General features: G+C 44.2%; 1 protein-coding gene across 2 annotated transcripts; it reads left to right on the forward strand.

The window, feature by feature from the left end:
- The first annotated feature begins 1,263 nt into the window (after positions 1-1,263).
- On the forward strand, positions 1,264-27,608 carry LOC110507609 (tyrosine-protein kinase BAZ1B). Of its 2 annotated transcripts, XM_021587708.3 has the most exons (21): positions 1,593-2,252; positions 2,816-2,935; positions 4,248-4,364; positions 5,305-5,449; positions 5,580-5,796; positions 7,795-7,916; positions 8,180-8,377; positions 10,119-10,292; positions 10,518-12,087; positions 13,120-13,258; positions 13,487-13,620; positions 18,338-18,449; positions 18,615-18,713; positions 18,898-19,078; positions 19,327-19,512; positions 20,181-20,328; positions 22,459-22,606; positions 22,933-23,051; positions 24,326-24,462; positions 24,596-24,702; positions 24,970-27,608. In XM_021587708.3, the coding sequence occupies exons 2-21, from the start codon at positions 2,817-2,819 to the stop codon at positions 25,577-25,579; spliced, it is 4,782 nt and encodes a 1,593-aa protein (XP_021443383.2). In that variant the 5' UTR covers positions 1,593-2,252; position 2,816; the 3' UTR covers positions 25,580-27,608. The 2 variants fall into 2 exon arrangements, with proteins under 2 accessions (XP_021443382.2, XP_021443383.2); XM_021587707.3 differs by having other exon boundaries at positions 1,264-2,935.
- The last annotated feature ends 225 nt before the right edge of the window (positions 27,609-27,833 follow it).

Consider the following 27,833-nt stretch of genomic DNA (forward strand, 5'->3'; position numbering starts at 1 on the left):
TGCGTTTCGCTTTGTGCCCTGATAACAACAACAAAGTATTTCTCCTCAGGAGACTGAAAAGATTTGGTTGCATCACTGCCTGGTATGGCAACTGCTTGGCCTCCGACCGCAAGGCACTACAGAGGGTAGTGCGAACGGCCCAGTACATCACTAGGACCAAGCCTCCTGCCATCCAGGACCTCTATACCAGGTGGTGTCAGAGGAAGGCCCTAAAAATTGTCAAAGACTCCAGCCACCCTAGTTATAGACCGTTCTCTCTGCTTCCGCAAGGCAAGCGGTACCGGAGCACCAAGTCTGGGTCCAAGAGGCTTCTAAACTGCTTTTACCCCCAAGCCATAAGACTCCTGAACACCTAATCAAATGGCTACCTGGACTATTTGCATTGCCCCCCCCCTACTCTCTATCATCTGAGCATATTCACCTACATGTACATATTATCACAACTAACCAGTGCCCCCTGCACATTGACTCTGTACCGGTAGCCCCCTTGTGTATAGTCTCGCTATTGTTGCTCTCCATTTATTTGTTACTTTTATTTCTTATTGTTATTTGTATTTTTTTTAACTGCATTGTTGGTTAGGGGCTCATAAGTATTTCACTCTAAGGTCTACCTGTTGTATTCGGCGCATGTGACTAATACAATTTGATTTGAAACCTGTGTTAACCTCAGACAATTTTCGTGTTTATTCCAAAACCCATTTTTTTTCCCCATTCATTTTCCCCATAGGGATGGCTGAACCAAAGATGGTTTAGTATAAAGATATGTAGAAACTGCTTCTCTAATATAAATACCTATTCACGCTTGTAGGCGATGTCATGGCGATGTTGGCTTGCTAAACTCATGCGCAGAAACATGTTATCGGGTGTAACGGTCGTATCGCGCCAAACTGCGCATGTGCAGGCCGTCAATTCAAAGGCACTCTTCTATATGAAGTTGTTCTTGCCGAAAATTAAAACTTGTTCGTTTGTCACATTCACGAGGTGGGAGTAATAACATGTTCAGCTACTTAAGGCAAAAGCTCGAAACTATGTTGTGCCTTTACATTTCAAGAAAATTAACAACTAAGGAAGGATTTTCCACTTCACTCATTCCCTAAACCCCGGTCTGCCGAGTCTTCCTCGCTAGAGTTCCCGAATGTGGCTGAACAAACCAGAGGTAAATCATTTCCGGGTTTAGGACTACAACAACGATTTTTTTATAACTAACCCAAGATAGACCACAGCCTGACGTTTCAAATTGAAACAAATGAGTCATAGTGGGCAGAACAAGCAGAGAGGGGTGCAGAGCCAAGCACGAGCTAGCGAGATTACTCACTTCCTGACCATTTCATTTTCTTACAGCTCACGTTGCTAAACCACGCCCCTAATAGGATATAAGCGCTCGGTCAGGTAGTGACAAATTAACAATTAAAATCAATAAATCGCGTGTCCAAAATTACTTGTCATTTGAAATAATGTGTTGCCACAACAGCGGCAAATCTAATTATACTGGGGTTATGAAACTGGCTCCATGACGTTTCATTCCGGAGGAGGGTACCATTTTGTCTCTATTGTTTCCAACCGTATTTCAAAGATTGTTATGAATAAACCAAGACAGACCACAGCCTGTCGTTTCAAACGGGAACAAATTAGTCATAGTGAGAAGAACAAGCAAGGAGGTGGGGACGATCTAGATATCCTATTGGCGCGTCGGGTGCTTCACATTTATACATCCGGTAAAATATCTTCCTCCTTGTTCTATTTGTGATAGAATTCGACAGTTTGTAGTCACAGATAGAACAAGGAGACAGATATTTCACCAGATGTATGAGTGTGAAGCATCCGGTTGGCGTTTCCACTCCCTACCAAATATGATGAGAGGAAGCCCAGTGACCGGCAGTTGGAGAAGATGGATTTTGGCCGACAATTATGCAAATCTTCTCACCGAAGAAACATTTAATCTCAATACAGTTTTATGTGCCCAGAACTAAAATATCTTACGAACAGAGTGGACTAGGTTTAGTAGATTTGACCATTTGCCAAAGTTTATTTAAAAAAAATGCCGTTGTTTAGAAGGAGTGCAAGGGCGAAGTGAGTTACGGAAATATGCAAACGCATGCTAGAACACGCCAATAGGGTCGCTCTTTGTGAGACCAATCGAAAACGAGAGGGGCGGGATAAATCTAACGCCGCTGTTTGCTGTCGGGGAAACTGAGTTTTGGGGTTGTGCAGAATTTTGCCGGGCGGGAACTCCCGCCATTTTTTCAACCCAGGTGATAACCTCTTGGATATTTCTATTAAGTTGTTACAACCCTTTACTATTATTTTAACAACTTCAACTTTCAAGGACGGAAACTGCGAGTCAAAAAAAATCGCTCCATTAGAAGAGGCCTAGTCTTTGGAGAACGGAGAGAGCGCGCCAGATCCCCTGACGGGAACCTCCGCTGTTGCCGCGAGTTTGAGAATCCTGTCAGCTCGCCTCTCCATCCTCCTTTGGGACTAGCTAGCATACGTTTATCCGTATAGCCTACCCGAAGAGTCCATTATCAGTTCACACTTTTAAACAGCTGTTTTTGACAAGTTCGTGTTGATTAACAATGACACAACTACCGGCGAACAGAACAAGGATGCGATTTGACTGCTAGCAAGAAGTGCTGTGTTATTGTTTTGCAGCGAGGATTTAGTCGACTGGCTAGCTAGCTTGCTACACGCTGAATGCTCCTGGAATATTTTTTGGATACTTGACTACATGCTAAGGCCATATTGTGATATTTTGCGTAGTTTTGTACTAGGAGTTTTATTTGTAAAGACGTCATCGCTGCCGTTTCGTACTCAGGATGGCACCACTGCTGGGCCGGAAACCCTACCCGCTGGTTAAGCCGCTAGCCGAGCCGCCAGGCCCAGAGGAGGAGGTCTACATCATCGAACACACCAAGGAGGCCTTCAGGAACAAAGAGTATCCTTTCACATTATGGCAAAGCCGACTCAGTTCGCCAGCTAGCTGACTATCAAAGCACAACCATTATGTACACGAATTGTGACTTCGCGTTTTGTCAGTGTTTTAACATGTTATTCACCTTCTGACCTTCTGATGTTTAATAACTAAATACTGTAGAATGTTGTCTTTGTCGTAATATGAGCACACAGTGTTATTTCGTAGCCAAAGTTGTGCTCTCTTTTTAAAACTAGCTAACTAGACAAACAGTAGCTAAGTTAACTACTACTAGATTGATTTGAGAATAGTAGTATCCAGCAATCTATCGAGCTGATTTATGCCTAACTGGTTTGGGTAATTCCCAAGATCTGTTTAAGTTTGTTATGGCGCGTTTGTTAGCATAGCTAGCTAACTTTACAGAGTAGATCGAAGAGCAGCTAACTACAGACAGACAACGTCACAGATTACATCACGTCGGTTCTGACACTAGCTCATAATCAAATCGGTCTGATTTGACATGCAGATAAAATTGGCATGTTTGACTTGTTGTAAATACAACGGTTATGACATGTAAGAAAAAGCAAACGTGTTTGTGCCATGAACCACTTTCCAATAAAGTGTAGCCGGTGTAGGCTGCCTGGCATGCCCGATTGATATTAAACATGTAACGTTATCGTTCAGGTTGCTCAACTGTGTAGTAACAATGCAGTTCAATGCGTTGTTTTGAAGTCCCCTAGCCCTACTACCAATAGTTACAGAAGTGTTTTGGTGCCCCACGTGAGTTCGAGATCATGTATTGCTCCAGGAGGCTGCATAACTTACTAGGCCATCATCACCACTTTTTGTGTTTCTAGTCTAAAGGTACAGTACAATAACCTAATTTGATAAGCAGCTAATTGAGCCGCCTGTAAGCAAACCCTAACACTACTATCCCAATGTACACCATCATCAACCCAAAATGTTTGTGCTCTGCATTTTGTCAGTAAGTGTAATATAATGGGTGACGTTTGTACTGCTTAACATCTAACTAGCCTATAGCCATTGGGGTTATAGATGCCAAAGTCATGATGATATCGGGACATGACTTAACACATTGCTTAGCCTCTACAGGATCCCGAATATATGCATTTTGTGGGATGTCCCTCACACTCACTTTTAATTATTGAGATCAATTGCTGCTAACATGATTAATTAATTATGAATCAGTGGTCTCTGGGTTTACCGTAGAGCTAACTGAGTCAAGTGACTAAGCGGATATTCCTATCCTGTATCCTAGTACTCATACTATGATCATTTGAAGGGAATATGTGTTATCCTGATGAAATGGCTACAGAGAGTATGACGCGCGCTTGCAGAGGTACGCCGAACGCATCTGGACATGCAAGAGTACCGGCAGCAACCAGCTCACACACAAGGAGGCCTGGGAGGAGGAGCAAGAAGTCACTGAACTGTGAGTAACAAGCAAGTCTAGCTTGAGTGACATTACAACAGAAATGCTCTGTTTCAAAAGAAATATAAATTGTTATTCTATACAGAGGCTAAAAAGATCTGTAGCACACACTGCTCACTGTCTCCCGTTGAAGGTCACACGATTCACAGCTGTGTTATTGGACTTTCCCCGTGCGTCTCCTTCCTTTCTATTTGCATGACGTATGGATTGAGTCATCCTTGAATCCAATGATGGGGTGAATGTCTTCATTTTATTTAATGAAAAGAGAGTGCAAAATAAGTGTGTGGCATGGTCCAGAAACAACCCTTAGCACTTCACACCCCCTAGCACCTGTGTCCATCTGAAGGGATTGGATTAGGGAATGTTTTTAGACAAGGTCTAGGTTCTCTTCGTTTGATAAGTTTCAGGACAGTGTGTACAGGTTGGCTGCTGTGGCATTGAGTGCTGCACTGTGGGAGGGAAGGAAAGTTGAGTTCCGTGTGTTCACGAATGACCTCAGCGCAGTGCTACAGCCAGGCTCTGCTCCACCAGCACCCTCGGCGCAAGCCATGCAGGATCAGCAACCGTATTTAAAGATGTCTATTTATACTATGCAGGGAAGCCTTGGTTTGAATCTGCTTCCCCTGCTGGAGAAGTGGTTGTGTACAGGTAGGATGGGCATTGGTGGTCCCAGCATTCCGTTTCATTGAGATGTTACCATTTGTATTCATTCCTCGGCTCGGACTTCTGCGTGCATGTTTATGAATTACGGAAAGCATTTGCGGGTGACTCGAACAGTGCAAATAGCAATAGCAATACAAAGCCACCATCTGTCAAAATGAATTTTGTGAATGTGCACCAATAAACCCAAATCAGTTAGCATAAGAAGACTGTTTATTGCTGCCATTTTCAATCGAGTGTTCGATAAGTGAGATGTTTGACATGAGTGTTTTATGTCCAGACTTCAGGAGGAATACCCACTATGGTTCGAGAAGCCCGTCCTGGAGATGGTCCATCACAACACTGTCTCCCTGGACAAGCTGGTGGACCAGGCCTGGGTGGAGATCCTCACCAAGTACGCCGTAGACGAAGAGTGTGACTTTCTGGTGAGGTTATCTTTATTTTGGTCGAATGCTGTGAATGTTTGTTTTCATGTGGTGAGATAGTAGTCTATGAAGGTGGAAGAAATACTTTTCATGGAAAATGTTGATTCAAAATAATTTTTGGGGTCTTTAGGTGGGGAAGGAAAAGAGTTTGCGGGTTAAGGTCGTGAAGATACACCCCCTTGAAGGGAACGCTGAGGGGGAGACGTCGGAGAAGAAGCTAGAGGGAGCCTGCGACTCTCCTTCCAGCGACAAGGAGAATGCCAGCCAGGAGAACCAGAAGAAGGAACAACAGCTGACCAGAGAGGAGAGCCCCAGGGAGACCAGGGAAAGCAGGAGAGAGAGCCTCAGTGAGTACAACACGTTTGGGTCATGTTGTGCTGCAAATTATATTATTCGATTTTGGGTAACCTGCACCAAAATCCACAACATAGTAGGGGTGTAAATGTTTAAATGAAATTGGGAGCCTTAACGTTAAGAAAAATCCCTAACAGCTAAAACAATGTCCCTACAACATTCTTATGACAGTGCACTTATCACAAAACACATTATTTTCTGTGTTATAGCCTTAACCAGACAATATGCTATAAAGGCTTGGGGAACATTTTTTAAAGGTAGACTCAGCGATATGAAGTGAATGCAGAAAGGAAACAACATAGTGGGTCAACTTATGCAACAACCTAGAGCGTTGAAGTGCAAGACTACTTCTCTGCTGTTTTGGTGCCCTGGCTACCATGCTGTTAACCGTGTGAATCAAGCCCATGTGCAGTGACTGTCAGGGCAACATGCTGCATCGTGCTCATCTCTATTCTAGCCTATTCATTGATAGGCCCTGTATTAGGGAAGTTCCAAGGCATTGCAAGCCAAGAAATGGTGATCTACAGCATTCCCTTGCGAGAGACAGCTTTTGGTTGCCGGTAGATAGGCATAGTAAATGCCTATACTGCCTATGCCTATACTGTGCCCCTCCCCTCTCAGTCTCCTCCGTTCCAAAAATACTGAGTCTTAGGAGTCAATTCCTAGCGGAATCTAATCTTGACACTGCAAAATGCAAGTGAGTGTGCAAGGAATTGTCGTTAAGTTGGAAAAAATGGCAGAGAGAGGCAAGCGACGGCAGTGAAGTCCTCTATGGCAATACTTTGAGAAGTTAAATGAGAAGGAAATGTTAACTTTGCGAGGTAGAATTGAGGTACAGTAATGGTAGTACAGGTGCAATGTTTAACCATCTGAAAGGGATGCACAGTGAGACCCAAACCGTTGCTGGCAGCAGCACAGCTTCATTGTGAAATGTATGATTTTTTTCGTAGTTGTAAACGGAAAACCGCAGAAAAAAATGTAAATGTCAGTTTAAACAATGTGTCAAACTCGTTCTGTGGAGGGCCGTGTCTGGGGGATTTCGCTCCTCCCTTGTACTTGATTGATGAATTAAGATCACTAATTAGTAAGGAACTCCCCTCACCTGGTTGTCTAGGTCTTAATTGAAACCAAAAACCAGCAGACATTAGGCCGGGGGGGGGAAAGTACGCCCCCCTTTTTCTTCTCCCCAATTTCGTGGTATCCAATTGGTAGTTAGTCGTGTCCCATTGCTGCAACTCCCTTTCGGACTCGGGAGAGGTGAAGGTCAAGAGCTGTGCGTCCTCCGAAACACGACCCAGCCAAGCCGCACTGCTTCTTGACACAATGCCCTCTTAACCCGGAAGCCAGCTGCACCAACGTGTCGGAGGAAACATCGTTCACCTGGAGACCGCTTCAGCTTACAGGTGCTGAGCCAGCCACAGGAGTTGATAGAGCGTGATGGGACAAGGAAATCTCGTCCTGCCAAACACTCTCCTAACCCAGACAACGCTGGGCATTTGAGCTGCCTCATGGGTCTCCCAGCCAGCTGTGACACAGTCTGGAATCAAACCCGGGTCTGTAGTGACGCCTCAAGCACTGTGATGCAGTGCCTTAGACCACTGCGCCACTCGGGAGGCGCCCTCAAATTGATTTTAACAAAATATTGGTCCTCTAAAAAATACGGCCCTCTGTTGAATTTCAAAATCCTGACGTGGCCCTCGAGCCAAAAAGTTTGCCCACCCCTGCTTTAGGCCCTCCATGGAATGAGTTTGACACCCATTATTTATTTTTTATGTCACATCCCTATAACACAGCACATGGAGCTTTAAGACATGTGGGCTAGTTCAGAGACAGCTGTTTTTACATATTACAGAGATTTGATGTCTATTGGACAAACCTGGATGATTCTTTTTTTATTTTATTGAAATGTACATGTAAAAATAGTATAGGATCCACACAGGCCTGATCTGTTGACATGTGTTAAAGTATACTGTGTGCTTGTTTGCCATTAGGTGATCGAGCACGGCGCTCCCCCAGGAAAACTCCCACCGCTATGAAGGAGGAGAAGAAGAGATGGGTGATGCCAAAGTTCCTGCCACACAAGTATGATGTGAAACTGATCAGCGAGGACAAGGTTGGTGTCCTCTCCACTGCTTTAAAATGTCTATTGTTCACCTCCGACCATCAAGTGCACGTTTTCTGTTACTGGGTCGTGTTCATTGGTTACAAAATGGATTTAAACAGAAAGAGGCTGCCTGAACTTGTTGAATAAGAGACACACACTTTTGTTTTTCGTTACCAAATTGATTTAAAACATTTTCCATTGCATACTCTAATGAACACAACACTGGCGTCTGTTATGTAATTTATATAAATGTTTAAACCCTACACCAACAGGTCATCAGTGATGTCCCAGTGGACAGCCTCTTCCGGACTGAGCGCCCTCCGACCAAGGAGATCATGCGCTACTTCATCCGCCACTATGCACTCCGGCTTGGGACGGGAGAGACGGCCCCCTGGGTGGTGGAGGATGAACTGGTGAAGAAGTTCAACCTGCCCAGCAAATTCAGCGACTTCCTCCTGGATCCACACAAGGTAAACCTGAATTTATATGGTGTTTTGTACTTTTGTTTGTAGGTCCAAAAACCTCCACATATACTCCTGTTGGTGTCGGAGCTCTGGATTGTGTGATAGAATACAACAGTAAGACAAAATGGAAAAAAATATAGCCTTTCAGAAAGTATTCATACCCCCTGAATTATTCCACTTTTTGTTCTTACAGCCTGAATTCAAAATAATAATACAAATATAATCTGTCTACACACAATACCCCATAATGACAGTGAAAACATGTTTTTACAAAATGTTGCTAATTTATTGAAAATGAAATACAGAAATATATCTCATTTAAATTACTATTCACACCCAACCAAGCCGCACCTTGCTTTTTAAAGCGCGCATCCAACCCGGAAGCCAGCCGCACCAATGTGTTGGAGGAAACACCGTGCACCTGGCAACCTTGGTTAGCGTGCACTGTGCCCGGCCCGCCACAGGAGTCACTGGTGCGCGATGAGACAAGGATATCCCTACCGGCCAAACACTCCCTAACCTGGATGACGCTAGGCCAATTTTGCGTCGCTCCACGGACCTCCCGGTCGCGGCCGGTTACGACAGAGCCTGGACTCGAACCCAGAGTCTCTGGTGGCACAGCCCTTAACCACTGTGCCACCCGGGAGGCCACCAACATTTGCATTCTAATATAATATCTTCAAGCTCTGTCAAATTGGTTGTTGATCATTGCTATTCAACTATTTCCTGGTCTTGCCATAGTTTTGACTTAATCTACTTAAAATCTAACTCGGCCGCTCAGGAACATTCCCTGTCTTTGTGGTATGCAACTCTAGTATAGATTTGGCCTTAGGTGATTGTCCTCCCGAAAGGTGAATTAATCTCCCAGTGTCTGGTGGAAAGCAGACTGAACCAGATATTCGTCTAGAATTTTGCCTGTGCTTAGGTCCATTGTCTTTTTTTAAATGTTATTTTTTCTGAAAAAGCATACACATGATGCAGCCTCTACTATGCTTTAAAATATAGAGAGTGGTACTCAGTAATGTGTTGTGTTGGATTTGCCCTAAACAGAACACTTTGGATTTAGGAGAAAAGGTGAATTGCTTTGCCACATTTTTTGCTATATTACTTCAGTGCCTTGTTGCAGACAGGATGCATGTTTTGGAATATTTGTATTTTTCAAAGGCTTCCTTTTCACTCTTGTCAATTAGGTTAGTATTGTGGAGTAACTACAATGTTCTTGATCCATCCTCAGTTTTCTCCTATCACAGCCATTCAACTCTGTAACTGTTTTAAAGTCCCCATTGTTTGGCCTTATGGTGACATCCCTAACGGGTTTCCTTCCTCTTCGGCAACTGAGTTTGGAAAGATGCCTCTATCTTTGTAGTGATTGGACGTATTGATACACCATCCAAAGTGTAAATTGAATAACTTCACCATGCTCAAAGGGGTATTCATTGTCTGCTTTTTCTTTTACCCATCTACCAATAGGTGCCCTTCTTTGTGAGGATTTTGAAAAACTCCCTGTTCTTTGTGGTTTAATCTGTTTGAAATTCACTGCTCGACTGAGGGACCTTATAATTATCTGAATGTGTTGGGTACAGGGATGAGGCGGTCATTAAAATAAATAATCAACACCATTATTGCACACAGTGAGTCCATGCAACTTAAGTCAAGCAGTGTGAATACTTTCTGAAGGCATTGTATGCATGTTTTTATGAAACATTTTGTTTTTAATTATGTGACTAATAGTTTTTTTGCCTTCTAGTTTTTCGCAGAGAATCCAGTCTCAACCAAGCGCAGGAGCCTGAGCTCAACGGAGGGCAAACCCAGTAAGAAGCTGAAGACCTCGAACACCCCGGGAGGAGTGAATTCAGGGAACGAGAAGAAAAAGGATTCTCTTGGCATGCCCCTGAGCCCCACGATCTGGGGCCACATGCAGGTTTGTCAAATTTGATACATGCTGATGTAATCTGATTTGCAGATATTTTTACTGGATTTGTGGTTTTATAAAGAATCTTAGTTCACCTGGAATATGACTGTTGGTAGATAAACACAGGGTTTGTTTTCCTTATTTGACCATTTGAGAATTTAAATGTTCTGTAGAATTTGCAGATTTAGTCTGTTGCTTTGGATTGAATCAATAATGCATCCATTTATATTGTAGATGAAAATGAATGGCTCGCCTCTGAAGGTAAAAAATTCTGGAACCCCCAAGAAAAGAGATGGTGGGGCCTCTGTCCTCTCCTCTCCAAAATCCAGCAAAAAACCCAGGGATAAGAAATCTGCTGCTGGCAAAAAGACCCCCGGCAAGAGTGGTCAGAAGATATCCTCCAAAAAGGATAAGGGTGGAGGTGCCAAGAAGCCCAAGATGAAGCAGATGACCCTGTTGGACTTGGCCAAGAACCCTCTCTCTGCTGGAAGCCCCAAGAAGAGAGCCCGGAGCACTGGCCCAGGGACCCCCAAACTGGGCAAGCCCCTCCACCCCATGGCCCTGCATCTGCTGCGCTACTACAAGGAGCACAAGGGCAAGGAGGACAAGAGGAACGCCATGTCCTGTCTCATATCCAAGGCAGCCAAGGCCCTCTCGCCAGAGGACCGGGGCCGGCTGCCAGAGGAGCTCAGAGACCTGGTCCTGAAGCGCTGGGAGCTGCTGGAGCAGAAGAAGAAATGGGCGGCCATGAGCGAGGAGGAGAAGCAGGATGTGATGAGGAAGAGGCGTGAGGAGATCAGGGAGAAACTCCGGGAGAAGACTAAGGAGCGGCGGGAGAAGGAGCTGCAGGTGCGCCGTGAGCAGCAGCGCCGCTATGAGGACCTGGAGATTGAGGGCGGCAAGGCACTTCCTGTCTTCAAGCTGGTTGACATGCCAGAGGGCCTGCCCAACTCCCTGTTCGGAGATGTGGCCATGGTAGCAGACTTCCTCAACTGCTACGCGGGCCTGCTGATGCCCGATGACCAGTACCCGGTGACGGCAGTGGCCCTGATGGAGGCTCTGGCCGGGGAGAAGGCAGGTTTCCTTTACCTGAACCGTGTACTGGTGGTGCTGCTGCAGACCCTGCTGCAAGATGAGCTGGCTGAGGGCTACAGCGAGCTGGACATGCCCCTGTCGGAGATCCCCCTCACCCTCCACTCTGTCTCGGAGCTGGTGCGCCTGTGCCTGCGGCCGTGTGACGCCCACGGCGATGACTCTGGCCAGGGCTCTGGGGGGGATGACTGGGGCCCCCTAGGGGGATTCGACCAGGTGGTAAGCGGTGAGTTCCTCGAGCAGCTGGAGGCGGTGGAGGTGTTTGAGCTGACGTCGACAGAGAAGGCCAGCCTGCTGGTAGCACTGTGTCACCGCATCCTCATGACCTACTCGGTGGAGGACCACGTGGACTCCATGCAGCAGCGCTCGGCCGAGCTGTGGAAGGAGAGGTTGGCCTCACTCAAGGAGGTCAACGACCGCAAGCGGGCTGAGAAGCAGCGGCGTAAGGAACAAGCCGAGGTCAAAGGCGAGGAGGCTGCCAGTGGCGACACGCCATCAGCCACCGCCGGCGACACGCCACCAGCCACCACCAAGGTGGAGAAAAAGAAAGAGGGTAGCGCTAAGAAAGAGGTGAAGAAGGTGAAAGCAGAGCCAGTGGCCGCGGAGCCGGTAGCCACCGAGTCGGAAGACATGATCAGTACGGTGAAGAGTAGGAGGCTGATGTCCATCCAAGCCAAGAAGGAAAAGGAGGAGCAGGACAAACAGAACAAGGGTAAGGACAGCTGAGAGTATTGTAGGTCATTAGACTGGGCCATTTTTCCTGTTCAGGTCACATGGTAAGGAAATACTCATCACTAGTCATAGAAAAAATATTAAACATGTAAACAGCAAACATGTCGTCCCCCATGAATTATGCAGCGCTTCCCATGAGCCAATCAGTGTAATTTTGTAAATGCCAGATCTCCATGGCAAGACGCATCATTCGCTCACTTTTAGTCAAAATCGGGCCGTTGGTGTTTAAGATCTCGTGGGTTAGCTAGACTCATCCCTAAGCGTGTGTGCCAAATATCATCACTGAGTCAAACAGTTTAAGAGAGCTAAAAGTGTCTGTTATATCGCCACCATGTTGTCGATATGAATGTTCTTGCATATGTTATGTCTTGAGTGTTTGCAACATGTGTACCAAATATTGTTATAATATGAATGTCTTTTGACTGATTTATATGCATTTGTATCAGACAACGTGAAAGTTTATTGGTCATTAGTCTTGAAAATACTGCGTTGAGACCTTTGTCCATAGATGCCACATCAAGTTTTGTGTAGATCGGTCAGTTGGTGCCAGAAGAATAGCGTTGAAGTGTTTTTCGCAAATTCAAAATGGCGGAGTCCCTGAGGCCCCTAAGTCAAACAGGGTGAGGGGCTTGACCTTTCAAAGTTATCATTTTCAATCTCTTGTTACAGCGCCAACATCTGACCAATCAGTGTAATTTTGTAAATGCCAGATCTCTATGGTAAGACAAATCATTCACACAAGTTTCATCAAAATGGGGCCAATATGGTCTGAGGTCGCGTGTGACTAACGTACTAACAGACGGAGACCGATCCAAAGTCCTCTCCCCAATTTTTGTTGTGGAGGACAATTAGATGAGATGACTATGGTTGAATTTGAGCCAAACAATGGTTTGTCCATGGTTGCATAGGTGATTTATGCAATGGGAATGCTCTGTTAAGTGCCTATTTAAAACAAAGCGTATTTTTTTTTTTTTTGTTACCGGCTCCAATAATTCAGTTTCTCTCCCCTCAGAGCGCATGGAGAAGGAGGCGGAGGAGGAACGTGTCCGCAAGCAGAAGGCTGCAGCAGAGAGGGCCTTCCAGGACGGCATCGCCAAAGCCAAACTGGTGCTGAGAAGAATCCCACTGGGAACTGATCGAAACCATAACAGGTCAGCACGCACACTTCAATGATGCACAACCGGTTCAGGTGTTTCATTTACAGTTTACTCTTGATACATGCACATCACTTATATGGTTTAGTGCACGCATCCTCAATGGTCCCAAGACTTTGGATATATTAGGAATCAACAACTATGTCAAATGTAAACTAAATTAATGTCACGGTTGGTTTATATTACCGTCGGTATTGACCTTCCAGCTCTTTGTGTCTGTGTTAGGTACTGGCTGTTCTCTGATGTGGTGCCTGGCCTGTACATAGAGAAGGGCTGGGTGCACGAGAGCATTGACTATAGCTACACCCTCACCCTGGAAGAGGCTTCAGCCGAGCCTGAAGACGAGGAGGAGACTAACGGTGAGTTATTACACTGTCATCACATCTGAGAGGCTGTACTATGTTTAGTGCCTCATGTCCCAGAAGCGTAAAGGAATATAATTAATAAATATAGCTGTGAGCAGCAACGACGTATTACAGATGATTTTGAACATTAGCGTTACATATGCAAAGAAGTTTCTTATAGTTTCCTTGTTTTAGATATCAATACCAAATTCAGTGTGGTTTTTCTTTGGGATGTCAATTAGAAACAATGTTGACTCTGTGGTTCCATAGGTGATTTATGCAATGGGAATGCTCGGGTATGTGCCTAATTTAAAATAGCAACGACAAGTTTCAAGTTAATAGTCCACTGTGGGGTGGATTTACAGTGGTTTAAATGGACACATCTAATTTGGCAATAACTCATCTTTTGATCAATCCCTTTGCTTTTTTAAAACATAGGTAAGACTTGAACCATGGGCTATGGTTCATGAGAAGATTTTAAAAGTATTTTTAGCATATTTGTGTATGGGCTAATATGCATCTTGTAGTGTGACAATCTTTGAATACGTCAGTGTTATTTTCTTAAACTCTTTAGGGGCTATTGTGATGAGTCAAAAGACATTTAGAGTAAATCTGACTTTTAGTCCATGATTATTCTGAGCATTAGCGTTACAGGGCGGCAGGGTAGCCTTGTGGCAGGAGCGTTGGACTAGTAACCGAAAGGCCTCATAATCCCCGAGCTGACAAGGTACAAATCTGTCGTTCTGCCCCTGAACGACCCACTGCTCCTACTGCTCCTAGGCAGTCATTGAAAATATGAATGTGTTCTTAACCGACTTGCCTAGTTAAATAAAGGTTAAAAAAAACAGTCAAAGTGAATTGTTAATAGTTTCCTTATTTCTTTTTTTGCGTATTAACTTGAAACTTTGGCATTGATAAGCCATTGTGGAGTGGATTTACAAAGGATTTTAATGGACATGTAAAATCTTCTTTCCTTATTTATCTCTTAACCTAGTGGTTCCTAAACTTTTTTGGCCAACTACCCCATTTTGATATCTGAAAATGTTTGCGACTCCAACCACGTGGGGGGGAAATGTATGTAATTATTAACAGCCAATGTTTATGGCAGTCAACTCACCGTCACATACTTTTAACGTGCGGCTATGACGGTCAATTGCAAATGAGTCTGACATAAGACACGTTATCTCACCACCACTAATGATGTGCTTGATGCATGTCGCATCGGAGCGTCTGAAAACCATGCGGTGTAGTCGACAGTGTGCATCTCTGCTCTCAAATCCAACCTGGATACATTTTTGGTTTTAATGCAGACGAGAGCACTTAACCCAGCTTCACATGAGTTTGATGGTGCTTCAAGACAACTGGGAACTCAGGAAAAACACGAGGTCAAATCATGACGTCGGTGATCGTTACGTCAGCAAGTCTGAGTTCTAGAAAGAGGCCCGACTTCCCGAGTTGTATGACTGTTCAAGCTCTTATTTTTTATATTTAATGTTTCCAGTTGTCTTGGAACACTCTAAAGTTGGAGATTTCTGAGTTCCCAGTTGTTTTCAACATTGCATTAATGCTCGGAGGGAGACTGCAGGGTATTCCCTTTGTGACGAACCAAAACACTTGCAGGCTTGTGTTCAGTTTGTTCAGTTTCCCGTATGTCTGTTACATAAGCAAGGAGCCATTTTTCTTTTCATTAGTCTTTTTGTTTTTATATATCCATTGTGAAAGACAACAGTTCCTCTCTCAATATGAAACATTTTAAAACACTCCATCTTGGTAACCACCAAGCCTTGGTATGAAATAGAACATTGTCATGCTCTGATCCCATACCTCCACATAGTTTGCAAACAGGCGTGCGCGCAGTGGTTGTGGTTTGATGTAGTTTAGAATCGAAGTTACCTTCCGCAGTAAATCTGAGTTTTGTGCTGCCAGTTGCAAATATCATACAGTGCAGAAGGACTCATAACTAGAGTGCAGAGGCCTGCCCGCCATCTCTTAAGATCATTTATTTAGGCACGGTTACATATTTTATCAAATATAAATCAACATGTAAACAAGGATCAGAATAACACTTTAGAGTGTCTGTTTGCATCGCGTGCGAGACGAGTGGTCCGTTGCTCAAGGAGCGAGAGACGGTCAGACATTACAGTAGCAGGTAGGCCTATATACAGTGCCTTCGGAAAGTATTCAGACCCCTTAACCTTTTTCGCATCTTCTTAGGTTACAGCCTTAATCTAAAATTGATCAAATTGTTATTTTTCCTCATCAATCTGCACACAATACCCCATAATGACAAAGCAGAAATATCACACTTAAGTATTCAGACCCTTTACTCAGTACTTTGTTGAAGCACCTTTCGTAGTGATTACAGCCTCAAGTTTTCTTGTGTATGCCACTACAAGCTTGGCACACCTGTATTTCTCCCATTCTTGTTTACAGATCCTCTCAAGCTCTGTCAGGTTGGATTGGGGAGCTCTTTTCACGTCTCCAGAGATGTTCGATTAGGTTCAAGTCCAGGTTCTGGCTGGGCCACTCAAGAACATTCAGAGACTCCTGTGTTGTCTTGGCTGTGTGCTTACGGTCGTTGTCCTCTTGGAAGGTGAACCTTCGCCCCAGTTTGAGGTCCTGAGCGCTCTAGAGCAGAATTTATCCTTTTCATACATTTTTGCTCCGTTCATCTTTGCCTCGATCCTGACTAGTCTCTCAGTCCCTGCCACTAAAAAACATCTCCACAGCATGATGCTGCCGCCACTATGCTTCACCGTAGGGATAGTGCCAGGTTTCCTCCAGAAGTGACACTTTGCATTCAGGACAAAGAGTTCAATCTTGGTATCATCAGACCATAGAATCTTGTTTCTCATGGTCATAGTTTTTAGGTGCCTTTTGGCAAACTCCAAGCAGGCTGTCATAAGCTTTTTATTGAGGTGTGGCTTCTGTCTGGCCACTCTACTATAAAGTCCTGATTTGGTGGAGTGCTGCACAGATGGTTGTCCTTCTGGAAGGTTCTCCCTTCTCCACAGAGGAACTCTAGCTCTCTGTCTGTGACCATTGGGTTCTTGGTCACCTCCCTGAACAAGGCCCTTCTCTCCTGATTGTTCAGTTTGGCTGGGCAGCCAAATCTAGGAAGAGTCTTGGTGGTTCCAAATTTCTTCCATTTAAGAATAATGAAGGCCACTGTGTTCTTGGGGACCTTCAATGCTGCAGAATTGTTTTGGTAACCTTCCCCAGACCTGTGCCTTTCAGTTTTATTTTTAATAAAGTAGCAAAAATGTCTAAACCTGTTTTCACTTTGTCATAATGGGGTATTGTGTGTAGACTGCTGAGTCAAGGGGTCTGAATACTTTCCAAAGGCACTAGGCCTATATATGATAAAGAACAATCAAATAGCTAGGTAGCCAATTCAAACCATGTCTTTTGAACTTTTTAGCTATTATTATCATATGTTGTCGGCATGTCCCAAAAAACGTTCCATCAACACTTGTGAATAAGGCCATGCAAAGTTGATTCATTTTTTACAACAAGAGTTTCACTTCACCATTGTATTAATTTGGATTTGGTTCAATCGGGATGAGTCGAATGTGAATCAAAATAGTTATGTGAATTGGAAACAGTAATATTAGATGTAGCCTTTCTTTAGGATTCAAAACCTTTGTAGATATTTCCAGTTGATTTAGGCATCCAATGTATGGGACATTGCAGGCTGACTAGAATCTATTGAGATGCAAAGTAAACACTAAGATAAGATAAATATGACTCAACTAAAAAGGTACATTTTACTGATGAAAATTTGTGTGCTTGCTTCAGCTTAATAAAAAGATTTGTAGCCTACCATGGCCATTTTGATCTGCTGTATTAAATGAGTGGATTATTTCAAAAGGCGTAACTTATTTGGTTGTAATGTCGCAATGTTATACAGGACAGCTAGTGGGTGTAGGCTGTTATTCCAGCCCCCCTCTGTTTGAGCAGGGCTTGATCAAAAGCCTGCACATCCAGTAGCTTTCCATGCTGAGTGTTGACCACGTGTTTTATACAGCTGCCTAACTGGTATTCTACTTTTGTTGGGGGTTAAGTGCCTTCCACAACGACAGGAGATGGTACTTGGGATCAGAGAGTAGCCTCTGTGTCAATACCACATTAAGCATACTTTTGTTACATGCACATATAGAGACGCCACTAACAGTTGGTCATGGATATTTGGTTAAAATTCATGAAATTCCATCTGTCAATGTGTATGAACCCTGAAGTTAAGAGGCCTATGTACCGAATTTGATTTTCTTTCTCCAAATTTCCAAAATGGAGGAAAATCAAACCTGATGGACTTTATGGGCCCTTGAGGCAAATTTGTTCAGCATGTAAAAGACTCCTACATACAACATTTAGTCTCTACTTATAATAGGGCCACCTATAGGCCAATCAGTGGCATTCTTTTAGACTAAATGACTCATGGTCCTGTAGTTTGTGTGCTTAGAAACGTTACCAATCTAGCTGTGAGTTATTTGACCATGTCCCAGAAAATTATTTTAATTCAGAGAATAACAATGTTTCACAGCTTTGCTGTGAACCCCTAAATATAATTGAGTGATATTATTAGTTGTAGTAGATGGTCTTGTAGTAGTTGCAGCGTTTAAACCTGGGTCATATACCTTAGGGCAGACTGTAGAAAAATAAGCCATTCCTATTGGTCAAGTTTGGTTTTGTGCCTACTGAACACGACCCTATTCTGTTGCTGGTCCTGCAGATGTTGAGGACGGTGGCAGTCTAGATGGTGCTCTGAGCGAGGGAGCCCACCAGGGGGCGCCAGCTGCAGTCTGCATCGAGACCACCACTCCCAACCAGGGACAGAACCTCTGGTATGAAACTCACTTGCAGAGATGGTCATTGGTTGACTTGTTAACTAAAAAGATTTGTGTGTCTTTCAATAGCAGTGTTAAAACGATACTTACACCAGAGAGTAGATGATTATATTTGTTCTAGGGCATACTATGTGATTACACCTAGCTTGTGTTGTGTTGAAGGTTTGTGTGTGATGCTCCACGGGACCTCGATGACCTGGTGGAGAGCCTCCATGCACAGGGTGTGAGAGAAAGCGAGCTGAAGACCAAGCTGCAAGTCAGGTGAGGAGACAAGTGTTACATTCTACATTCCCTCCACCAATTCACTCGACTCCACACTTTACATTAAAAAAAAATAATGTTTTTGTCTTGCTCTATTTATGCAAATAGCCCAGAGTTTTTCCTGGTTAGGTCACATGGTACAGGTATATGTGCGACTGACTGACTGGATGTTGTACGCTGACAGGTACCAGGACATCCTCCACTCTATCAACCTGGCCCGCAAGGGGAACCCAGGGCTGAGGAGCTGCGACGGCCACCAGGAGCTGCTCAAGTACATGCGCAGCGACGTCATCGAGGTGGCCTCGCGCCTCCAGAAGGGCGGCCTGGGCTACATGGACGACAGCATGGATGAGTTTGAGAAGAAGGTAACTATTTATTCATACAATCAATTGACATGTTTGGACTCAGGACTTTATCCTGATCACTTATCTGGTCAGGTCGTATGGTCAGGAAGCACTAATGGCCATAAACATTATTTTGTTCAACCAACTTTTCAAGATCTTCCTCAATGCCCATTTACCTGTATTCAACTTTGTGCCTTGCACATTCGGCAAAATATGACCTCTGAACTTTACCATTCCCCTCTGACATCTTTCTCTTTGTGTGTGTTCAGGTGCGTGACCTGGAGAACCTGAAGGACTTTGGGGAGTGTGTCATCACTCTCCAGGCTTGTGTCATCAAGAAGTTCCTGCAGGGCTTCATGGCCCCCAAGCAGAAGAAGAAGAAGAAGCAGGAAGGGGAGGAGAGCAGGAAGACTGAGGAGGTGGATGAGGAGAAGAAGCTGGCAGAGGAGGCCAGGGTGAGTAATACATATTTTAATCAGAACATGGTATGTTACCTGTAATTAAAAACAAGGCAACCCCCTTTCAAACAGTCTCTTATTTACAATTTTCTTGCAAATATAACCCCTTTTATACATATCAGTGCGTAACTGGCAATTTGTATGGGGGGAGGGTTAAACCATGGGGCCTGTTTGCAATTAATATTAGGAAGGTATTAAACCATATTGTTATTGAATTTACCCGTGTAAAACAGACCCATGTGGTTACAGGGTCTGAAAATACAGGTTTCATGACTAGGTCTCGAGGTGGGTTGTAAATGTAGTATGATTTTATTTTATTTGTACCCCTTACCTCTTTCAGGTATAAGCAAAATATGGTATAAAGAGGAGGTTATGGTAAAGTGTGATTTGTATCTGTATATGAAAGGGGTATTCCTAACGACTAATCCAGAATCCAATGTTTCTTCATAGGATAGGATTGAAGCTAGGGTAATCTGTCCCATGATCTGGTTTTAAAGGGCTGCTTCTACCCCCAAGCTGTATTTGAGCTTAAGGAGGACTGTCTTTTCAAATCAATGTTTATTTAAAGTGTGTTTTAAACACACTTTTTTTTTTTCTGTGAAAATCGATACAATAAAAGAGATTAAATAAACAATGTCAATAATAGTAATTTGTCTGCTGTGCAGGTGGCGACGGCAGTAGAAAAATGGAAGACAGCGATCCGTGAGGCTCAGACCTTTTCCCGGATGCACGTGCTGCTGGGCATGCTGGACGCCTGCATCAAGTGGGACATGTCGGCAGAGAACGCACGCTGCAAGGTGTGCCGCAGGAAAGGTGGGTGATCCTCAATGTCCTGGAGCTGTCAGAAAACTGAAGGGGGAATTTTAAATGGTGTCAATGGAAAAATGGCATTCCAATTAGTAAGAAACAATTGAAGATAGTATCCTAAAAGTGGATCTAATTTTAACACTAAAGTCAATCAGATGAAGAAAAACTGAAATGTATCATTAGGTGGCGGTAGAGCACCGTGCCCCAGCGTCTCGTTAAGAACACTTTTCACAGTATTGAGTCATCTACACCTAGGGTTTCCCAAACACGGTCCTGGGGTCCCCCCTTGATGCAAGTTTTGTTTTTTGTCCTAACACTACACAGCTGATTCAAATAATTAAAGCTTGATGAGGAGTTGGTTATTTGAATCAGCTGTGTAGTGTTAGGGCAAGAACCAAAACGGGCACGCAGGGTGGGCCCGGGAACAGAGTTTGGGAAACCCTGGTCTACACTACAGCATTTGACTGTCATTTCCTGCCTGTTGGAGATTATCTGCCTGAGCAAAGTCCTGTAAAGACTTGGCGATTCACAAATCACCTTGCATCCAAACAACTACCCACTAAAGCAGGGGTGTCAAACAAGGCCCACGAGCCCATTTCAATCCGGCCAGAGAGGTGGTTTGAGTAAAAAATGGATTTCCTCTGGAATGTTTATTCAATCTCAATCGACATTGAAATTACTAGAAGTAAATGGAGACTGTAGAAATAATGACCTGGGCCTCCCGTGTAGTGATCTAAGACACTGCATCGCAGTGCCGCTGGAGGTTCTGGGTCCGCAAACGGGAGACCCATGGGGCGGCGCACAATTAGCCCACCGTCGTCTGGGTTAGGTGAGGGTTTGGCAGGCAGGGATGTCCATGTCCCATAGCACACTAGCGACTCATGTGGCGGGCCAGGCGCAGTGCACGCCGACACAGTCGCCAGGTGTACGGTGTTTCCCCCGACACATTGGTGTGGCTGGGTTCCGGGTTAAGTGGGCATTGTGTCAACAAGCAGTGCGGCTTGGCTGGTTTGTGTTTCGGAAGACGCACGGCTCTCGGCCTTCGGCTCTCCGAGTCCGTACGGGAGTTGCAGTGATGAGAAGAGACTAACTACATAAAACAATTGCATACAACGAAAAAGGGGTTAAAATAAATAAATAAATAAAATAATGACCTAGATTTAGTCTCTTTTTAAAAAAATATATATATATTTTTTTTGTCACATACCCCCAATAGCTACAGTGAAATGTGTTTTACTCTGAAGCTTGATACAGTCATTGAAATGTAATTTAGGGGTAGCATAGAAAAATCCAAAAGTGATGGATAGAGGACAATATTTTTCACATTTTGGCCTTTGAGTCAGACCTCGAACAGGCAGAAACAAATTATTAACTAATATATATACATACATACATACAGTATAAGGCCCTGTAAGTGTTGATGTAATATAAGTACCAATTACTGTAAGTAGAAGTACAATACTCAAGGCCCTGTATGAAAATACACTACTCCCTCCTATCCATGTTGCTGATTTGACATTAGCAGAGTTGGTGTAGTGGAAACCTACCCAGTGATTTCAGGTTAGCCATGACTTATCCTTAGCCTTATCTTGAACTGCAAATATTTGGAAATGAGACTGATTTCATATAGGTAATAAATTATTATGATGAATGCTTGTTTTGGTAGAGCTAATGGGTGAGCTAATAAGTGAAACAAAAGTCACTCTGGGCCCCTTCTCCCTGAGGGTTTGACCACCTGTCTCATTGCAAACTGAGCCCTAGCCAAATGACCCTGGATGTTTCGGGGCATCTTGGTCCAATGCCATATCATCCCCTACTCCCTAGCCCTTTTTGTGAACCACTCAGATTTTTTTGTCACATCTGTCCCTGTCAAAATAGTTCCTCCACCTCTAATCAGTAACCACCTCTGGTCCTAACTTGTAGATCTGAGTCCTGGGCTATGAGGGATGCAGCGCTGGTATTTTTTGTTTGTTCAGTTGGAGCTTTTGCACACGAACTCTGTACAAAGGCTTCTCCTTATTTCATATGAATAACTTTAGCTGGTCTTAGTGACTTTATGTATACACATTTCATTGTCTTGAGTTAATGACTCTTTACTGAGTCTGTTTGTGATGATAATCTCCATCGTGTCTTCAGGTGAGGATGACAAGCTCATCCTGTGTGACGAGTGCAACAAGGCCTTCCACCTGTTCTGTCTGCGCCCCGCCCTCTACCGCATTCCCCAGGGGGAGTGGCTGTGCCCCGCCTGCCAGCCTGCCGTGCAAAGACGCTGCTCCCGCGGAAGGTAGGGGGTCACACAATAAAACGCATCACTTCACTGGAGGTTTAAAGACTTAGCTGTGTCTAAACTTTCTTGTTCCTCGTCAAACACAAGCAAGCCGTTTCAATCTGAAGATGGTACTGTATAGTCCACTTGGAAAATACTTGTTTTATTATTTTGACTCCACTGATGTGCCCCCCAAAATCATACAATTCTGTTTCTAGTTTGATGTTCTTCCAAACCTACAGCGTGTGAAGAAAGAAGTCTGTTTTGCTGGTTGGGTGGTTGTTGGGTACCAATTGGATGAATGCTCTTTAACATAGAATGCTGGTGGCTACTTGTTGTTCCAGAAACTACAACGAGGACACTGAGGAAGAGGAGGATGAAGAGGAAGAAGAGGAGTCTGAATCGGAGGACTCTGATGAAGATGACGAGGAGGATGCTGATTACAAGGCCGTGGGCCACAGCTGTGAGTATTATTGACCCCCTTGCTGATTTAAAAAAAAAAAATTATTTATTTATTTATTTATTTATTTATTTATTTATTTGTATTACTTTTTAGTGGGAGTCTTGCTAAAGAACATTCTGTTTTCTTGGTACATTTTCAGTTAAAGCTGTAGCACAATGTGGAATAAGTCAAGTGGTATGAATACCTTCTTATGGCACTGTTTGTATGGGGTAGAGGAAGGGGTGGTCATTCAGTAATCTTGTCAACCTGTATTTTGACAAAGTGAGCCCATAAACCTTTGATTTGTTAAGCCACATTTTACTCCTGAACTATTTTGGGCTTGCCTAAACAAAGGGGTTTATTTTTTTCATTTAATTTGTATTCGTTTGTGGAATTATTTCCACTTTGACATTTACAGAGTATTTTATGTAGATCAATGACAAATTCACAATTAAATCTATTTCAATCCCTCCTTGTAACTCAACAGAATGTGGAAAAAAAATCCCAAGGCAGGGTGAATACTTCAATATGACACCCACTGTATATTTATTGAATCGGTGTAAGTGCAGAGTTGACACAGAAGCCCATACACTCTGAAGCTAACAACTGTGGACTAGGGCTCTAAGACTGTGTGGGAAGGGCCTGTTGTGTAGCAGTGGTTTTACATAAATACTAGGACCCAGATTGTCTCCTATCCTGACCAGCAGACCAGGGAAAACTCTGAACAGCACGAACAATGGACACATTTCCATTTCACGAGTGCAGAGAGATTTGGAATGACAGGAATGTGGTGCAGTATTCTGAGCCCATTCTCTCCCCTCTTCATTGTCTAAGTGTTGTCATTGTCCCCCACCCCCTTTTGATCTGGTGGGCTTTTCACCCCCAGCTTGGCTTGACAGTATGTGGCAGAGTGATCCTCTGAGTTTAGGCATGCACGAAAGGTAACCACACACAACTGGGTTTGGAAGACGGGTGGTTGATGGTTATAGTGCTGCAATAACATTGCAAACCAAACTGGGAGAGGATACGGCCTCGTGCATTTTGAGGTCTCTTGACTAGGCACAGCTCCCTCCCTCGGATCATTTGGGCTCATTGATGAGCCTATTAGACCAGAGGAGATCTGTTGAAAGATTTTTTATTTTATTTTTTTATTTACAAATCTGAATTATATTTGACCATTTAACTTGTGATTTTATATCTTCATCCCTGTTCTTACAGTTCAAACAGGTACAACAAATGGGGCTGACTGAAATATTTTCCTGATGGTGTGTATTTAACTAGACTCTTCTTCCCAGTGAGATCAAGGAAGAAGACCAAGCACTCTAAAGCATCGAAGGCGTCCAGTAAGGGTGGATCTAAGAAGCATACTCCCCCCAGTAAACCCAGGAAACAGAAGGCTGCCCATAGCAGCCCTGCAGACCTCGACGAGCTGGTGAGAACACACCCTATGGCTCATGGTTATAAAGACTTTGGTCTGGTGACTCCAACGCACTGGTGCAAGCCAGCTTCTATGCAGATCATTTGACCCCTTCCCAACACTATGGTGTGTGTTTGGTTTGCTGCAGGTGCATCAGAGCTCAAAGACAGGTGTGCGTCGGCAGGCCCTGGAGCTGGAGAGGAGCGAGGAGATCCTGCAGAAACTGGTCAAATTCCGCTACAGCTGGCCGTTTAGGTGAGACTGATGCACTACTAGTCTGTTAGACTGGCATGCTGGGAAATGCCTTCTGAAAGTGTTTAAACTATGGCTTGACTGGTACAACTAACTTTGGACTTATACTCCTATCTCAATGTAACAACATACATTAACTATATAAATATCAGACAGTTGATTTTTTAAATTTTCAATGTAGGTGTCCATGTGAATTCCATAGCAATGGTAACAAGCTAACTAGATCTGAGACAGTAGACCTGACCCCTAACCTCCCCATCTTCTCTCCAGAGAGCCGGTGTCAGTAGAGGAGGCGGAGGACTACTTTGACATCATCTCCAGCCCCATGGACTTCCAGACCATGCAGGCCAAGTTCAGCGAGGGCCAGTACCGCCACGCCCAGGACTTCCTGGAGGACGTCAAGCTGGTGTTCTCCAACGCTGAGGAGTACAACCAGACGGGCAGCTCGGTGCTCTCCTGCATGGCCAAGACGGAGCAGAGCTTCACCGAGCTGCTCCACAAGCTGCTGCCCGGCCTCAGCTACCTGCGCCGCCGCCAGCGGAAGAGAGTCAGTCGGACCCCCCAGGTCTCAGAGGATGAGGAGGAAGAGGAGACGCCGAAGGTTCGGAAGATGCAGAATGGGAAAGGCAAGGTGGGTCGGCCCAGGAAAGCAGTGGTGGAGCAAAGGAGGAGAGAGGAGGGGAGCGAGGAAGAGGGAAGCGCGAAGAGGAAGAGCAAGCGGGCGGTGGCCTCTTCCTGCCGGAGAGACTACCGGGAGCAGGAGAGCGATGGCGAGGAGTGCGACAAGCGGAGAACTCTGCAGCGTGGGGCTGATGGCGGGGATAGTGACGAGGAGAACAGGGCCGGCCACCGACATTCCAAGCGGCAAAAACGCTCCTAATGAAGTCCAGGGTGCTTTTTCTGTTCTGTCTTTTCAAATTTCTGCCCCTAAATGAAGCAGAACCCACCTCCCAATTCCGAGGAAATGGGGCTCAACTTCTCAGATGGAGTTTTTTTGTGATTTTGGTTTTGTTAATATTTTTTAGTAAAAAAATAAGAAACTGATTTATATTTGTAATGCGATTTAATATTTTGACATTTTTCAAACCAAGAAATTTACATTTAAGACGAGAGGATTTGTCAGAGCTCTTAGAGACCATCCCCCACACCTTACATTCTGGTCATCCTCCCAGGTTTAAAGTTGCGTCTTGGGCTGAGAGAGATGGGCTGGTAACCGTTGTCCAGGATAAATTAGGTCTATGTCGATGTACAGTCATCATTCTCTGGTTTTGCTTTTTTTGACGTGACTTAACACTGGCCTTTGGGCAACCCGGCCGTGTGAGGCCACCAAAGTCCTTGGCGTCTACGTCTGAATTCTTTCTTCAGGCCACACACACACACACACACTGCCTAGCCATCACTCTGCCTAAGCATTGAAACAGATTATCCAGGTTTTTACATATGCAATTCAGTTTCCAGTGTTATTGACAATGAAAAGACCTATTGTACAAACAGCAGTACTTTTTAGTCCCCTCTTTCTCCAGATGGCTCTGTTCTGGATGCAGAAATACATGTTTATCTGCAGTGTCTCATTCCTGGTCCGCCGCGGTACCCGACCTTTCACCTCCATAATGTCCTCAGGTTGAGTAGTTGATTCTCCTTCAACTCAGCCCTGTAGTTCTCTCCCTGTAAAACTATGCCTGCCGCCTTTATTTTCACATGTCCACTGTCTCATTAGCATTTATAGGCTTTTATTATTTGAAACCAGTGTTGAAACCACATTCAAGGATAACCATGGTCTAAATGCATGGAAACGTGCTTGTTGATTTTAAATGTGATTTTCGTGTTCAGTGTTTTTGTTGCACATCTGTCTGAATTTGATTCAAAGGCAGTGTATGAGAAATACTTGTGAGCTGTAACCACTTCCTCGTTCACAAAGATTTGTCAGCGGTCATCTTTATGCCATCCATACAAAGTCTGGTTAGGGTCTAATCCGAGGTAGGCGGTCTGTGTGGGGAGGAGGGTTCGTGGACCATGGGACGTGTTAGGTTCACATTCTTCAGCAGCAGGTTATTGCCGCTGCTTCAAATTCCTTTCCGTTTCCATTCATTAGCACCAGGTGGCGCTATACTACTGCACGCTTAACCAGCATAGTGCAAGCCATGGTCTCATGAGAACCTCTTGTTTTGTTCGTGTCCCTTTCCTTAACAACCTCATGCACGTTCTACTATCACTAGAGTGTGTACCATACTGACACCTTGGAAAGTGGCTAAGATCCTTATAGTAATTCTCAGATGGGGTGTTGGGGTATCTATGTACAGGTCGCAGGCTAGGTAGTGATCTACAATGCAGAGGTCTTGACTATGCCCTGTTCTGTGTATGCAGCTATGTGCTGTTCTATGCAGTACGTTAGGTTTTCCGACACGTAGGATTGAGGATTCAATGACCGATCTGATTTAATTTTGGTTCTTATAATTTGGGCCGTTTTTTTTAAAAAGCGTTTTGAGGTTTTTGTTTGTACTACTCAACTCCTGTATCTGAGATGATTGGGATTTCATTGTTGGCTGTTCAATTACATTGAATGTATAGATGGAAGTGCAAATCTAGATGACTGCGAAAGTGACTGCTCTCAGAATACCTGTCTGTTGTAAATGCTTTATTTCTGGAAGAACTAAGAGTATTTTATACTTTTTTTTTTGTATTAAGTCTCAACTGGGGTCGGGATTGGTTGGACAGGTGTGGGGCTCACATGTAAAGGATATGGGAGTTTAGATCTCCCCCTTTTTGTCTTCTTTGTTTTGAGGTAAATATTATTCCCCCAGCCATCACTGCCAATGGTACACCTTCTGATCCATCATTGCCTGTGGGGAGGAGTTAGCCAGGCTGACGTATGTTTTCTTTACTTTTTAATAAAACATCATACAATGGTATTGCTTTTCTAGTGTCTTGCTTATTTCTGTCTTTATACTTTGGTTGGTTGAATGCACTGATTCTAAGTTGTCTGCTTCATGACTGAAATGTAAATGTTGATAAAGGTCCTATGCATTGTGAAAGATGGTTACAACCCAGTACATGTATGCTTAGTTTGAAGATGACTAGAAGCCGTTTTAATTCTGCAAGTTATCTGAGGGGGGACAAGACTTTCCTTAAAAGAC

This window comes from Oncorhynchus mykiss, chromosome 27, assembly GCF_057628025.1.
Source record: "Oncorhynchus mykiss isolate SJ-2025 chromosome 27, ASM5762802v1, whole genome shotgun sequence".
In the NCBI taxonomy this organism is placed as follows: Eukaryota; Metazoa; Chordata; class Actinopteri; order Salmoniformes; family Salmonidae; genus Oncorhynchus; species Oncorhynchus mykiss.

Bases quoted from the DNA above. Each gene is read 5' to 3' on its own strand.
- LOC110507609 (XM_021587707.3), top strand. From the start codon at position 2,817: ATGGCACCACTGCTGGGCCGGAAACCCTACCCGCTGGTTAAGCCGCTA. The intron at 2,936-4,247 runs GTATCCTTTCAC...AAATGGCTACAG, and splicing joins GAGGCCTTCAGGAACAAAGA to AGAGTATGACGCGCGCTTGC. The intron at 8,378-10,118 runs GTAAACCTGAAT...TTTGCCTTCTAG, and splicing joins TCCTCCTGGATCCACACAAG to TTTTTCGCAGAGAATCCAGT.